The sequence below is a fragment of the Tachypleus tridentatus genome, chromosome 6, assembly GCF_004210375.1.
Source record: "Tachypleus tridentatus isolate NWPU-2018 chromosome 6, ASM421037v1, whole genome shotgun sequence".
NCBI classification, from domain to species: Eukaryota; Metazoa; Arthropoda; class Merostomata; order Xiphosura; family Limulidae; genus Tachypleus; species Tachypleus tridentatus.
This window is the reverse complement of record NC_134830.1, coordinates 98040927-98057943: the sequence shown is the minus strand read 5'-3', so window position 1 is coordinate 98057943 and position 17017 is coordinate 98040927. Positions and strand designations below refer to the sequence as shown.

General features: G+C 31.1%; 1 protein-coding gene across 8 annotated transcripts in view; it reads right to left on the bottom strand.

Annotated features, from left to right (window-relative positions):
• Positions 1-12696: 12696 nt before the first annotated feature.
• Positions 12697-17017, bottom strand: part of LOC143253134 (uncharacterized) — a 331617-nt gene continuing 327296 nt past the window's right edge. For all 8 annotated transcript variants that reach the window (XM_076506466.1, XM_076506465.1, XM_076506468.1 and 5 more), the window contains one exon: positions 12697-15287. In XM_076506466.1, coding sequence (XP_076362581.1) covers positions 15005-15287 — 283 coding nt within the window. In that variant the 3' untranslated portion in view covers positions 12697-15004. The remainder of the gene's footprint in view (positions 15288-17017) is intronic.

The window sequence follows — 17017 nt, the reverse complement described above, 5'->3', positions numbered from 1 at the left end:
AGTATGCTTGAGAAGTATGTGGTTTTTACATGTTATAAAGCATATTTTCTAACGATAAACTGTAAGTGTGTGGGATCTGTGAAATGTGAAACAAATAATTACTGTATTTATGACTAAAGACCCTTTTAAGATTATAATTTCAGTTGTAAAATATATTCAATTATAAAAAATGTATTTGATGCTTTGGTGAACTAATTAGTTTAAATGTTATAGAGTACCTAAAGAAAGTTTTGAAAGATACCGAAATAGTATTTCTGATTTGTATTTCAGTTTTTCAGAAATGGAAGCATTATTTGTTCGACATAAATGTTAAATTTTTGAACTCACAATTAGTTGGGATGGGTTTGAATAAAGTAATCAATAGAGTTGTATTGTGTGCATTGCTTGCACATGTATTAATGACACTGGTCATTCAATATCTCGAAATCAGTCAATAGCAAACGTGTATAAAAAAAACTCTTGAGAGTATTATTCACCAAGCCTATACGCATAAAGTCACAAACAAGCTCTAGAGAAAGGTTTGTGAAATTTCTACAGAATGTTAAGATTATAACTTTCTAGTAACGGGTTAAACGCAGCTATTTAAGTAAATCCTTTAAACTTGAGTGAAGCGAATCAACTTACGAAGCTAAAGGTATGAAATTTTTATATTATTTAAAGATATAAATAAGCATTATTTTCAGGACGAATAGATGTTAAAACAATAAACTAATTACAGAAATTAACTAGTAATAGGTGTTTTAATATAATATATCAGAAATTACAAAAAGTATATCATGAAAATTAAATATAGAAACAAAACTTTAATCACTACATTAAATGTTTACTAAATCGATAGCCGAAACAAAACTGGTTACACTGACGATCTTGTTTAATATTTGTGAAAAACGAAACAATGTATTTTTGATAAAACCTATCAGGATGTTTATCAATCAGAGAAGCAAACACTATAGAACTAATAACTTATCAAAGTGTTTTATAACTAAAGCAGTGGATAATCGTAAAAGGGGCTATGCTATAATATTTTCTTAATACAAATAATGTATAAATTAAGATATTGTGTGTGAAAAAACTGACATACGTAATACACTATGTTATTATAGTGCTTCATATAAATAATTGTTTTACTTGTATAACAATTACGTCATCACATGTTGATACATTCCTATGACATGCACATCCTCCTAGTTCATTACCTATTTCTAGTAACACCACTCACAATAGCAGCAATAATATTGGTAACACATTCTGCCTAGTTGTACCATATGTCTAAATAATATTAGCAGCAGCATCCCTCTATAAAACTTTGGTAATAATAGCTGTTCATAGCAATATGCCTTCTGGTGCCACTTCATGGAGCTATTACTCCTAGGAACATGCTCTCTGCTGAGTAACACTCACTGTAACATCTCCTAACAATGCACACTCTGGCAGCAGAATACTTTCGTTATAAAATGTCATGTAACATATAACACTATGTAACAAAATTTTTACTTTTTCTTGTTCCTGGAGCAAAAAGTGTTATTTTCCAATAGCTTATCCCTAAAGTAAATGGAAAAGACCTATTTCTTCATCAAACATTGCTTTTGTGACCTGGGAGCGTATATCGAAAACATGATGGGAGAATATATTTGGGGGTAGATAGTGAAAGTGATTTACATTACAATCTCAAATCTAGAAAATCACTCACTTCTAAACATTTTTGTATAACTTTAGCATAAATACATGTAAACCTTGATTCATATGTTGTTTTATTCAGACCTTATGTAAATGAAAATGTGCAAATTTGTCTGTTTTTACATAGAAAATAGGTTAATTTCTATATTTCATTACCCAGGTCACAAAAGCAAAGTTTGAAGGAAATAATGTCTATTTTCTGTACTTTTATAACATAATCAATTAAGAAATAACACGTACTATCCAGGAACAAAATTTGTGTTACATAGTGTAATCACCCCAAGTTCAATGACTTTTAGCAAACAAGCAGACAAGCAGATGTTTTTACTAATTCACTTTTCTATCACCTTACTCGGAAAATGATGTGAGGATGTAAAAATCAAGCGTCTTACATCAAATTAGATACAATTTGAGGTCCATAATCTGATGTGATAATCGTTAAAACACCATATCTAAACAAGTATTTATTAATTAGTTTCTTCTCATTCAATTGGGAGTTGATGTGCTTAAAAGTATAAAAAAAATCAACCAATATATCAAAATAATTGGTAATAAAGAACAGATAACTATTCCAAACAGTAGACATAGGATGAGATCCCATAATATATATTCCTATTATCTCGCTAAATTCCACTATTTCAGAACTTTTCATTGTATATTTTTGATCAGACTTTGTAGTTTAAAAAAATGAAATGAAAGCATATAATTTATGACATTTTGTCTCATACTAGACCAATACAGGATCCTTTATTTTTCATAAACTATTTTTCAAAAACGTAGATACTCAGTGGTAGTATGGTCACGTAGTTCAGTTAACAATACAATGTCCAAAGTTTTTGGAACAGCTTGTCGAAATTCGCCACTTTTAGCAAATCTTCTGGTAGAACAAGGACTATCGTTATTTAACACATAATGGTTTGATTTACTTATAGTCTCTGCTCTTACAGATGGATTTAAGATCGTATAATATCTACTTCTATTATCTCGCCAAATTTTACTATTTCAAATTCAACTTATTGATATTAAAGCTTGAAGTATTTGAAGGATCAAAATGATGCCAGAACAGTTTAGGTAACTGATGTTGTTGGGTTTTTTTTTTTATAAACGATAGATAGTAGGCGAGTAAATTAACTATTCAGCTTTTGTTACCATTTCAATACAGCATAATCAGTGACAAGAATTAATTGTTTAACATCAGAATACATAATAAACTGTTCAGAAGCCCAAACTATGGATAACTATTTTAACTATGTTTATGTATAATTAATTTCATCTATTTTCAGTGTTTGACTACCATACGCAAAGAAAACTTTTTTGACATAAAATTTCTCCAAACTGAATATTTGAAGCATCTGAATGCAAAACAAAAATACTGTTTACTTTTCTTTTGGAAGTTGCAAGATATAGTATTTATATAAAAACTGCTATGTTAATTCGTCATCGATAATGTCTGCTTTATCTTTTGGAAAGCATCTTGAAACTGAGGAGTAAAATTTTAGTTGACACGTTTTCTTCTTAAAAGAATAATAGTTAATCAAGAAATAAATTGACTCTACTGAGTACATATATATGAAAAAGGTGAGTAACTCCTGATAATTCTTTCATTTAGGTAATTTATTTACGCCTTTAGCCTTTAATTGCATGTACGTGTTTTCTCAGTAACAGCTGAAGCAACACATCTATCAACAAAAAGTATGGTTAATGGTGAGAGAGCTGAGCTTCAGGAACACATATGTAACAAATAATGTGGAAGGTGAAAGTGGAGTTCTTTGTAATATATCGCAACAAGAATGTTTAAATACAAAACTTATGTTATTGTTGAAAGAGAAAGGACGACGCAACATAAAAAACTTACAGCGTTTCAAAGTTAGTAATTCTTATTTCTTTTTTTATTTAAGATTAGATCATTTTTTATATATTTTTTTCCCATCGATTGTTTCACATATATATTGATTTGCTTTAAATGCTAGCTATCTTGCCTTCTAGTAAATATGAAATATTAATGGTTATTTTTTTATTAAGATACCAGCATCTGGAGATTCAAAGCTCAAACACCGTTGCCCCTTTATTGAGTGTTATTGAACTGGTGAACTAAAACGTCACTACCAGTTTTTTTTCTCTTACTGAGCTCTTACTGAGTGATGTTGTTTGTTTGTTCTTTTAATTTCACGCAAAGCTACACGACGGCTATCGCAGATAGCCGTCCCTAATTTAGCAGTCATCACCAACAACCGTCAACTCTTGGGCTACTCTTTTACCAACGAATAGTGGGATTGGCCGTAACATTATAACGCCCCCACGGCTGAAAGGGCGAGCATGTTTGGTAAGACGGGATTTCGACCATGCCGGGACCCGTGATGTTGTATCTGGCGTACCTCTAGAAATTGGTGTGGGTAAACTTCACAAAGAGTTTACATGAAAAGGGCATTATTTCATTGCTGTTAAAATATCATTCTGAACATTTAGTTGATTAAATGTGAACAAATGGAATATTATTAATGCTTTTGAAGTAAGGAATTTTCCACAAACAGTTATTGTTGGGCCTAAAGAAACTTCCTACATGTCTTTTTGTGGCACCTGCTACTCAGTGCTACAAGTTACAATGATTCAGACATATTGCTTCTAACTGCAGTGGAAGCCTTCACTGTTTTAAATGTACAGCACAGTTAATCCTCATTGTGCAAACTATAACATTCCCCACTGTGAAAGATGTTGTCAGTGTCCAAAGTACTTTGAGTCACAAGCACTATAATTCTATTAAGGCTGTCTATAATAATACTAATAAAGAAGCCAGAAAGCACAATTCACCTTCTTAATCACATTTAATAGAGTGGCGCTGGGTGGTGATGACTATGTGCCTTCCCTCTAGTCTTAGCTGCTAAATTAGGGACGGCTAGCGTAGATAGCCCTCGAGTAGCTCTGCGCGAATTAAAAAAAGCACCACATTATGGACACTTTAGTGTTAAATTAATAAAACATTGAAATAAGTAAAAATCAGATATATTGGGTTGGGTTCTAGACATATTTGAGGAACTAATGCAAATCATATGAACTTTGTTGGAATGAAGTGATTCTTGGAAGAAATAACATAAGAGAGTTCTTTTTTATTTGTTTCTTTTTTATCAAAAACTAACATTGTGAATAAATACATCATGGTTGTGATAGACTGTTGACTATTTGTTAGTAAATTTATTTTAAGAAATAGGATGAAGCATGACTTTGTCTTGTTTGTGGAAATGTGTCAGGTACTTGAAATAAAAATATCAGGACAGCGATTATTCACATTATTCACCTCCTGACAGCATGTTAAAGAGATATAATCATACACTTTTAAATCAATTAACAATTCACGTCGATGAATATTAGGAAATATGAGATGAAGACCATCTACTGTTACTTGTGAGTTATCAAACAGCAGTACATTAAATTACGGGTGACACATCATATTGACCGATGTTTTGGAGAGAACTTGAAGTGTTATTTAACTTTCTGTATTTGTATCTGTTGGATAATTACTCAGTAGTTTTACACTGAATATACATAGAGGAAAAAAATATATTTTTGTCATTCACGGGTGTATCTATATATGACGTAAATGAGCTAGCAAAAAATGAAACATTGCTATAGTGTTAACGGATTCCATCGAGGTGACATCATATATCTGTTTAATACTTGTTATAAAAAAGGATGAACTCAAAAGTTAAGTAATTGCTAGAAATGACCTGATAAGATATTGAGCAAGAATTTTGAAGGCTTCAATAAATCAGTGATGTTTTCCAAATATACTTTCATTTTCACTAATTTGGTTTTATTTGCCATTTGGAAGGTCTTGGATAAACTTAGGGTGGGTTTTAAAGTTGTCCTTGCACTGAGAAAAGCTATTCTAGTGTTTTGGGCCTATTATCTTAGTAGAGGCAAGTCCAAGTTTTGTTAATAATCAGATAAGAATGAATAATTTAGCTATTTTCTGTGTCACAACAAAAAATGATAAAAACAATAGTATCAGCACTGCTCAATTAATCGAGAGATTCAAGTTTCATTCTAGAGTGGTGATTAGTAAAATCTATTTTCTAGCAATATGATAATATTTTCTCAAAGTATTAATGTAAATATTTCATACATATTTTCTGAAACAAAACTATATTCTTATACACCAATTTAGAAGTATTTCTGAATCATACTAAATCAAAATCTTACCACTCACATATTTACTGAGGAACAACTCAGGATAGCATTCTACTGCTTGACACAATAAACAAAGCATAACAAAGTACTATTTTACTACTGATGCAAGGGGTCTACAGTTATTTTGATACAACAACAGAAGTCTTATCAAATACATTTTATATATAAAGTATCACCGAGAAGTTAGTAATTACAAATATTTACAACTTCTTTTTTGAATCTTGTGGGCTCGACAATAACCAATGACATAAACGATTTTACTGCGTGAAAACAAAAAAATAATAAAAATTGAACTAAAATAAACTCTACACCTTTTCTCTAACAATAATTCGACATTATTTCTTTTTTCTGTTCATACCTCAGCTTTTATAAACCAATTACAACATATTGTAATAAAGGAGAATCCTAGAACACTAAGGTAAGTGGCACAAGCCGTCCATGTGACCCTAATAAACAGTTCATGATATAATTAAAAACGATTTCTGTGCGACCAGTGACACAAGTCACGTGTTAAAAATGTTTCTTTCATGTCATACCGTCTCCAGTGGCACAGCAGTATGTCTGCGGACTTACAACGCTAAAATTCGGGTTTTGATATCCATGGTGGAAAGAGCAAAGGTAAGTCAATTTTGTTGCTGTGTTATTCATTTCAAATAAACAAGCGTAAACAAATCATATCATACAAACAAGCGTAAACAAATCATATCATACAAACAAGCGTAAACAAATCATATCATACCCGTTCAACCATCACATGCAGCTAGATAACAAAACACATGTTAATTCTATTCCATATGAATAAAATCAGTCAAGTCTCTAGATACAACACCTATCGATTTTTGTAAAACTAGATTGTTGATATGAACACTGAAAAACCACTATCGTTGTCCATTGGAAGAGTTATGCAAAGAGGAATCATGTACTTTGGCCATGGATCTTATGATGGGAAAGTTCCACAAAGGAAATTACATTGGAGAACTATTGTTAATATTCACAGTAGTCAAATACAACACGATTTGATATAATGGCATGGACTATAACAACATAGTGCAAATACAAAATCTATTAACATAATGCACTTATAAGAGCTGTAATAACGTCCTTGGAAGAGTCATAGTGTTAAGAATGTTTAATAGTTCAGAGTTCCTTCATTTGCTTATTAATTTTCCTAATTTTAATTCTCAACTTATTCACATATAAACTGAGTTAAAAAGTAACTGAAAATCAAAAGCATAATTATGTTACGTTGACGAACATATAAACTAAAACACAGTTTTAAAGGTCTAAATGGATCCATTTCGTTGTTCCAACTAGTAATAAAACAACAGAAATCTGGGATTTTGATATAAAACACCAAAACTTTAACATTACTTAATAACTTTTACAAGACGCTTTTTAAAGCTGGGTGCAAGTTCAGGAAGTGTTTGATATGTGTAATGTTACTCATTATTTAAAGCAAATGAATAATATATTACAATCAGTTCCTTCCAGAATGGGAATGTTATCGATATTTTCTATTTTACAGTGAAAATACCTAAAACATTGAATGTAACCTAACAAAACGTTACTAAATAGTACCTAGTTTCCGTTTTAAAAAAAGAACACACAATTTGATGTACTGTTTCTACATTTTTTACATTGTTGAATTTGCAAACTTTTGAAGTAAGACTGTTTGTTTTAGAAGATTTTCATGTGATGAAAATGTTTCGATTTATATATACAGCCAGTTTCAGTTTGATTGATATTCATGAAGGTATGTCCCTTGTGGGGACAATTGTAAGTATACGGTCTTAGAACACTGAAATCCAGAGTTCTATTCCCCATGGTATACACAACAAATATCCCAATGTAACTTTGCTCAAGAATAAAGAAAGAAACATTAACATGCTTAATTTTGTAATTTATTTTATGTGTTCCACTATTTTCGGCTGTAAATCGTAAACAAATACCCCCCCACAAAAAAATACAAAAACTGTTTTGGGTCTAAATGATTTTATTTTATAATAAATTGTTTAATTTACTTATCTACTTTGTTTGAATACTGTGAAATCAACAGTAATTAATGTTCGATAAATAAAGATTAGAGCCAACATTTACATGATGTCTTACCATGCAATAACAATTTTATAGCTTCCAATTTAATATAGTTTAAAAAAGTATAAGGAAGCTATAAAAATTATTAGATCTATGGTTTGTTTAAAATTCTTCTAAACTTTCTACTAAATTCCTTTGACCTTATCTGAACGAGCTCTAATCACTTCCCAAGAAACCACAAATTATTTTTAATATCACTTTAATTCACATTACGTTAATGAAAATAATTTGTAATCTTGTAATTAAACTTCGTAGCTATTTTAAAATTTGATCTACATTAGTAATTATTCCTCAAAAGTTTGAAAACGCAACTTTACTAATATAAACTCAGAAAAAGAGAAGAACTGTCGTATGAGAAACAATGTATAAATTCAGAAACACTTTTGAGTATAAAATTATTGAAGTAATTTGAATTATAATTTTTCTAAATATTTAATGGGCAGTTAGTATTTGACATCTACAGAGGTCTTATCGTTTTGGATAGGATAAGATTTTTCGAAAAAATGTATAGAAAGTAAAATGACTTTTATTCAAATTTAAGACCAGGTAACAGAAACACCGACACTCAGAGATCAATCAATCCATATGAAAATTGAACCTTTATGCTCTGAAAATTAAAAGAGGAAATTAAACTACTTATTAAGAAAAAATATTTTTAGTAATTTTTGCAAAGAAAGGGTTGAATTTATTGATAATTGGTTAGTTACAATGATGAATTTTAAGTTGTATTTAGATTTTCTTTACAGTTATATTATTAATTCTTTTTTTAAGTAAAGGTTTAATTAAATTATTCAGTAAATGAAAAGTTGTCAAATTGACAATTTTGCCTTGTTAATCATTTAGATTTAGAGTAAATTTTACAAAATAGAAAATATTTTAAGGTTTTTTTAATCCTTATTATGTCAGTTTCCCAAAAAGAGAGTATAAACCACACATATACTTAAATAATAGGTATTACGCGTATAAGACAAATTGATGTCCTAAAATAATGGAGAGAGAGAACAAACTATTTTATACTCTCTAGAAATTCAGCATATCACTTCACTTGTTTATGTGCTAAGGCATGTACCATAACCAAACCAAGTCACTAGACTCGAACTTCATTTGTTCTGTTACTGTTTTATCATAATATTTGTTTCGATGCATAGCGACTTTACTCATTTACCGAAAAGCACATTCATGCATACCACATTATAGAACAAAGACATTTTACATGTTTTTGCTGATATTGCAGAGCACTTGCATGGTATGAACGGTAATACTTCAGATACCTAGGGAGTTATACTTCTAACCTAAACATCAAGTGATTTGGAGAACAATCAAACAACTGATTATTATTTGCACAGTATACCCTCTAGACATATCTGTCAGTTTGATTAAGGGTCATAAACTAAGCAAACATACACATGGCATGTTGCATCATCCGCTTAGCCAAACCATCAGACTAGAGATGTAGTGGCCCACAAGTTTATTGTTTGTATATACCAGATTTGTTTGTACATGTTTTGAGTTTACGACAGGCTATTTACTAGTGATTTTATTTCTCTATGGCATACTGTTGAAAATGTATTCAATTTCTTATAATTTTATATTTACTTACAACTTCCAGTTTTACGCTGTAATGTTTTTCATAACGCATGAAAAACTTTATTGTGTATTTGCTTAGTTTGTTTAAATTGTTTCCATCTGATCTCATGTAACTCATATATGATCCTATTGTATTTAAGTTAATTTATTTTAGGTTATCTTCATTTGACAATCATACAACTCATAAGTGTTTCTATTGTGTTTAAGTTAATTTAATTTAGGTTTTTCAGTTTGATCATCATACAACTCATAAATCATTCTATTGTGTTTAAATTAATTTAGTTTAGGTTGCTTCCATTTGACTATCATGCAATTCATAAATGTTTCTATTGTGTTTAAGATAATTTAAGTTAGATTGTTTCCATTTGACCATCATACAACTCATAAGTGATCCCATTGTGTTTATGTTCATTTAGTTTAGGTTGTCATCTAATGACCATATTGTCATTTTTCTATTTTTTAAAATTAAATTCCAATTACCTTTTAACTTCAAACCAGTTTCTTTTTAGCCCATTTTAATTTTTCATTTCGATCATTATTAACATGTGCGTATTTTTTCGCCAGTGCTTAACAAACATTTCTGCATTTCTTGTAATACGTCCTATCATTAATTGCTCAAGATACATTTTGTTTTCATATTTAGTCGCTGAATCAGTTTTTTTCAATTACACTGAGAGGTGTAACTAGCCATAAACCACTATTCTTAGTTACAGTATTTACGTAGGGTTAACCAGATTGCGCATAGCGAAATTGTAATTTCATGGAAATCAATAGGTTCAAAGTTGAAACTGATGCGAATGCTTAATTAATAAACACTAATAAAACAGATTTAAGGCACAGCTTTAATTGTTTCATATATATTAAGTTATTGGATACTCAGTTATTAATTATGTTATTTGTAACTATTTTGAGAAACATGACATTCATTACGATTTTCAGTCGTGAACTTTTGAAAGGTAGAGTAATTATTTTTTCATTTAAAAATACTTACTTAAGCGCTTGGAATAATTTTAATTGAAACACTGTAGTATCAGGCGTAGTATGTATTATTGTAATGTAAGCGTAGACCAAACCATCCATCCTTTCCAATTAATTTAAACATATTTTTTATGAATTTCTAAACTTTGAAATACATTTTAGGATTATGTTCATAAGATATATATAGATTGTGAGCTGAAATGTGTATTCATACATTTATTTGAAAAATTTGCTTCAAACTAAATGTACAATTTTGAACTCAAACAACACCTATACAATTGATCAAACACATGAAATATTTTAAAAACTCAAGATAGACATTAGTAGGCTTGAAGAAGGAAGGTACAATGCGGCCTAATATACACTCTAAAATTAAAAGAAAACTAGCTTAGAAATCGACGCTACAGTTTAACTAAGATAGTAATTGATGCTTTGAAAAAATGTATAGAAAGTAAAGTGACTTTTATTTAAATTTAAGACCAGGTAACAGAAACACCGACACTCAGAGATCAATCAATCCATATGGAAATTAAACCTTTATGCTCTGAAAATTAAGGGCCCGGTATGGCCTAGCGCGTTAAGGCGTGCAGTTCGTAATCTGAGGGTCGCGGGTTCGCGCCCGACTCGTGCCAAACATGCTCGCCCTCCCAGCCGTGGGGGCGTTATAATGTGACTGTCAATCCCACTATTCGTTGGTAAAAGAGTAGCCCAAGAGTTGGCGGTGGGTGGTGATGACTAGCTGCCTTCCCTCTAGTCTTACACTACTAAATTAGGGACGGCTAGCACAGATAGCCCTCGAGTATCTTTGTGCGAAATTCCAAAAACAAACAAAACATGCTCTGAAAATTAAAAGAGGAAATTAAACTACTTATCATTCAATATGAAGTCACATTAAAACCCCACACAAAACTACTAGTTTAATTTAACTGTTGATTTAAGATATTTTAACAATTATCTGCATAATTTCCTTGATCCATATCGTCCTTTGCTCAAATGATCCATTTTTGAAGTTGGTGAAACACGTAGGTTTGTCTCTGGTCGTAATTTATAGTTCAGTAATCCTTCATTCAAACAGAGGTAATAAATTTGATGGTTAAGCCTAGGTTCCCCTGCTGGAAAGAATGAATATTTTGCTTTCATATTACTCTGAAGAGTATTAAGAATGTGATTACATCCTTAAGTGTGATGAATGTTTGCAATTATACTGATGATTTGAAACTTTATCTCACGGTTCAGGATCTGCGACAAAGAAAATGTTTTTCTTAGTTTCCCGTATTTAAATTAGGGGATGAAAGTTGTTAAATTGCTGGATAAACTTATCCTTAAAACGTGATTTGTCTCAATTCAACTATTAAAGAACAACATTTCCTAAGTTTATCAGATATATCTTAGTTCGTATCAAGGAGCACTGAAATATTTATTCACACGAACTACTTGCAGACGTGTACTAAAAACTGTTGCTAATACAGGTGTACAATTGTTTGATATGCTGGACAAAGACGAGTGTTAAGAATTTAAGCAAATAGTTTATTATTCAAACAAAGAAGTGCAATAAATAATAGCATACGTAATATTACATTACTCATTAAATTGCACGTCAGTGTGAATTTAAATGAAGGCATATTAAAAGTAAGCCAACTATAACTACATAAACTACTGAGGTTTTACCAAAAACGAAACCGATTATCTGATTAAACAGAAACTATTTATAATAAACCAGTTGGATAATCAAAGGTACAGACCACAAAGAAATCACATAAAAAAAGACTGAAATTATATATAATTTAACTGTAGAATCTGAGTTCTGAGTAAACCAATTTGAGAACTAACAATACAGCTCATCCAGCGAAACGATTGAAAACCAAAATTTCAATCTAATTTATATAGAGCTTACATTTTCACTATGACAAAGCGGATACAGAGTTCACAGGTCAACTGATATGAAAACTGAAGTCAGAGTTCAAGTAGATGAAGATCCATCCAAACACAATGGATATTGGACCATCGACCAATTAAGCTAGTACCTAAAGCTTTGGCTAATAAATTCAGTGATCGAAGCTTATAACAACGCGAGTAAAAAAAATCAACATGGTTAAAATATTTTCATATGTTGATGCTTTTGAGAGACAAGTGTTTGTTTAAAAAGTGTAGAATAATAAAAACGAAAGAGAAATGTTCATGACTCAACAAGATACTTTAATATTCATTAAAATGTACACATGATAAGTTTCCCAGATACGACATTAAGAATGAAACAGCTTTTGGTGAGAAAGAGAAAAGATTTTTATATTTTGGCCAATTAAGATGTTCCATTGTTTTGACGAAATATGGATAATCTCATAATTTATTTACAGACAAAAAATATTGTATTTTCTTCAATTTTCTGTGTGTACATGAAAAAGCCTGACCATTATAACAATTTTATTTTCGTTCTTCACCATAAAAACCATCGAAAATGAGAATAGGTTACTATGGGCTACCATACACCAGCAATGTTGAAACTGGCCTCTGGGCTGAAATTAGTTACAGAACCAACATACACCAAAATGCCCAGTTAAACAAAAATGTAAATAGTACATCTTGTCATGCAAGACACAAAATTACTGGTCATTTTAGTAAAAAAAATCAGTGAAATTCATGTAAATGGAGCTACTATGACATTTTGAAAATAACTTTATTAATGAACTCAACTTAATTAGTTTTTTAAACATCAAATAGCGCAACACAAATATATAATTATAGTCTAATTACGTCAAAATATTGAATTTTTAGATGGAATGAAAATAATAGAGAAATCAGGTATCATGTCTTGTCCACTTAGGCTATTTTAACGAAAAGTTCAACAAGAGAATGGTAATAAAGTAAATAAAAATGGCATTAAAATATACTGAGTGAATTAACGAGAAACTAAACTCTTTGAGCAATGAATACATTTCACCTGACGTGAAACTATAGAATAAAACTGAAGAAAGCCACTTTAAACCTCAAAATCATGGCTTATTAATGTCGCGTAAAAATACGTTTATTAATGTGAAATATAACATTTTTTGTCCTTAATGACCAGAATATGTCCGCGACCATTTCTTGAACAGAACTCAGTCGGTTTTGCTTAACAAGTAAATATATAAAACAGTCGTCTTAATACCTCATACACATTTTACTGTGTCACTAGCACGCTAAATAAATGATTGTTGTGGTAAGTAAGGTTCGAGAACTCTAAAAACCATCTTGTGTAATATACTAATCGCTAGTTTCTGGGTGTTAAGTGAGATGATTATGGCACGTATACCCATCTACATCTCATGCTTAAAATTATCAGATCGCTTACAGAAACAACTCCAAACTTATAGTCTAAACTCTTTACACTTTTCTATCAAATTCATAACCAGTAAGAAATTTCACAATGTTCTAAGCTAACGAAATTACAAAATATATTTACCACAGATAGAAAACACAATAAAATAAGGTTATCCAATGCCCTAGTAGGATTTAAACTAATCCTTTCTCTTGAAACACTGACTACCTCAGATTTACAGTGTCTTATTAAAAATACCACTTCTACTGGTATAACCCACGGCAAAGAATAAATTTTTACAAAATCAAAACAGGTAGTTTATGGCCGCGAACAGATATTTGTTCTATCTGTGAATGAATGTGCCATTTCTAGCATCAGAAATACAAAGATAGTCGTACAACAAAGTGTAGTCAAACGACGACAGAGTTTATGGCATCTTGTTTTGAAATAACTTTTAATATGTCTTGTGCAAAATATCGAATATAATTTTCTCATAGGACTCCAACACATACACTCGACTACTAAATTTCAAAAACAGAATAAACAACACAGCTAATGTTAGCAACTGAAAGCTTTGTCCTATAGATTTCAAATACTGTTACAGAAAGACATCAGGTGTCTCTCATAAGACATAATCACAGACTAGAGAATGGGTAAATAATCTTGAGCATGTAAAATAAACAAACAGTACTCTCCTAAATTTTTCACCAGAACTCTTACAACTTTAAAATTAATTGTTAGTCGCTTCTTATAATTCTGATTACATAACATTACTTTTGGTAAGACAAAAACAATTTTTACGGAAACACCATTCAGTTGTAAACAGCATTTTACACAAAATTTTGGTGTTACTGTTCTCTCATCAACATACACAAAAGGGTCAAATACACGTGAGTGGCAAATATTCAAACAGCAACAATAAACAGGATGTGCGCTTCTTTGAGCACAACAGCTTCTCTCCTGAGATTTAATAGTCGTAAATTTATGCTGACAGGAAACTTTGAACCGAGTCAACATAATATTTGATCGTACTTTACAAGACTATCATGTATGGACCCAAGAATGAAATTAATGCCTGATTACTTTACACTGGCCAGGTCATTTCAATGTCTAAAACACATTTTGTTCCCGCACGGAACACTTGAATCTAGCAATACCGGAAAAGGAAAAAGGGAGAGATAACAAATTTCATGTTGATGTTTCCATGGAGGTGATGGGAGGTTCGTGCAAGATAGAGTTTGTTGAAAATGTATTTTCTGTCACCATCGCTACATAGCCTGGAGAAGAACTGGTGGAGGCCGAGATGGCCATAGTTAAAGTATCGTGTAAACTATTTGTAGCCCCAGAAAACCTAGATGTCAGTGCCTGCAGCTGCTCGTTTGAGTTGGTCGGGCTGCTAAGTAGTGAAGCCATACTTGAGGGACTAACCAATGTTGGAGAATCAAGGAGACCCATAGGACTATCTCGATACCTATGAACGTGAAACAAAGATTAAAAATTAGGAATTCTAGTACACGATACAAATACACTAGAAGCAGCTAGTTCAGCTCAATACGCGTAATACAATTATATCTTTTATAGCAGTTTCACTTACTTTACTTTTAGCTTTTAATTAACATAAATGATAAACAATAAATGGTAAATATACTTCTGGAATATACATAACTGTATGTGTGCGTGTACTAACTATACTATGAAAGTATAGTTTCTGTTCCATTTTTTACAATCATTATGGTTACTGAAATAAGCTATCTTTATATACCAGACAAAGACATACGTGTTGGTAATAAACAATGCTCAGACATTGAAATATATGTATGTAGGCTAAGGTACTATGGTTTGACTAAATATACGAAGAAGTATCATAGAGATAGTTTTATTTGTAGATGGAGTGTTGACTTTGTACTAAACTAAATGAATGTTAACACTAATATTGATAGAGTTGCGTATAATATTTATTTCTGCAGAGCAAGAAAAGAGGGATTTTATGTCATTTCCTTAATTTCAACCAAAAAAACATAGTTATCACCAAAATGTTTGCATTCTGTTCTATATTGATGTTACTTAGAATATAAACTAGTAGTGGAAAACTAACCAAATTAAAATAATTTTATTAATAAAAAAAGAGACCAATGTTTGGGGAAAACCCTTGATCAGGTTAGCAGCGGCAATGGAACTATTAATGAAGAGGTTAGGTTGAAAGAACAAGAAACACTTGGCTCGAAGACACGAAAAAAATGTTCCTGAAGTTACAAACGTGCTAAGGGAAATAACATGTAAACTAATATAAGTATAATAAAATCGTATAGATACTATTAATGGCAGTAAATAAACTAAATAAAAAATAGGAATGGGGAACAAATATACAGGCAACAATATAAGAAAATGAATGTACACGAGTATCGGGTAATTTTGTTCACAGGGATACAACAATAAAAGATATGTGAACTTAGTAAAAGTGAAGAACAACGGTGAAAAAGAAAATAATATAAAGGTAACAAAACTGGGCTACTGAAATGAATGGGCTAATCAGAATAAAAATAGTGTGATATTTAAAGAAAACGTTATAAACACTAAATGTTAGTGTAAGAAAGTATAGAAAAAGTGTATCGAAGTGAAATGGAAAGGAAAAAGTTAAAAGAAAGATAACTTTTCATTTATTCCAAGGTGATTAATTAAAAATTAAACGTTAAACGTTTTTAAGGACGTTCTCTTTCCTTCACAGTACATGGTTCCCCCGCTGGTACAGCGATAAGTCTTCGGATTTATAACGCTGTACTCAGTGGATGGACTCAGTAGACAGCCCAGTGTGGCTTTGCTATAAGAAAACACACATACAGTAGATGGAACAAATGTGAGTCGAGGTATGGAGAATTCGGACATGAAGTGGAAGAGTTATCAAAGTATCTGCCTCTGTGGATTTTAGCATCATTATTTCTTATGTAAGAAAGATGATCACGTGAACGATCCCCTAAACGGCGAGCCGTTTGACCGATGTATAGCATGTTGCACTTTTTGCAGCATAAACAGCATATTAGGTTTCTTGAAGTGCAATTGATATGCCAGATATGGATGTTGTGGTATTAACATACTGCGAGGTGACGCATTTCTTTGTGTGGCAATATGTTGTTCCCGTGTTCACGCTAAGGGTAGATTTCTAGATGAAACTGTGGAATAAAATGTTTTTATTTTTATCGTATA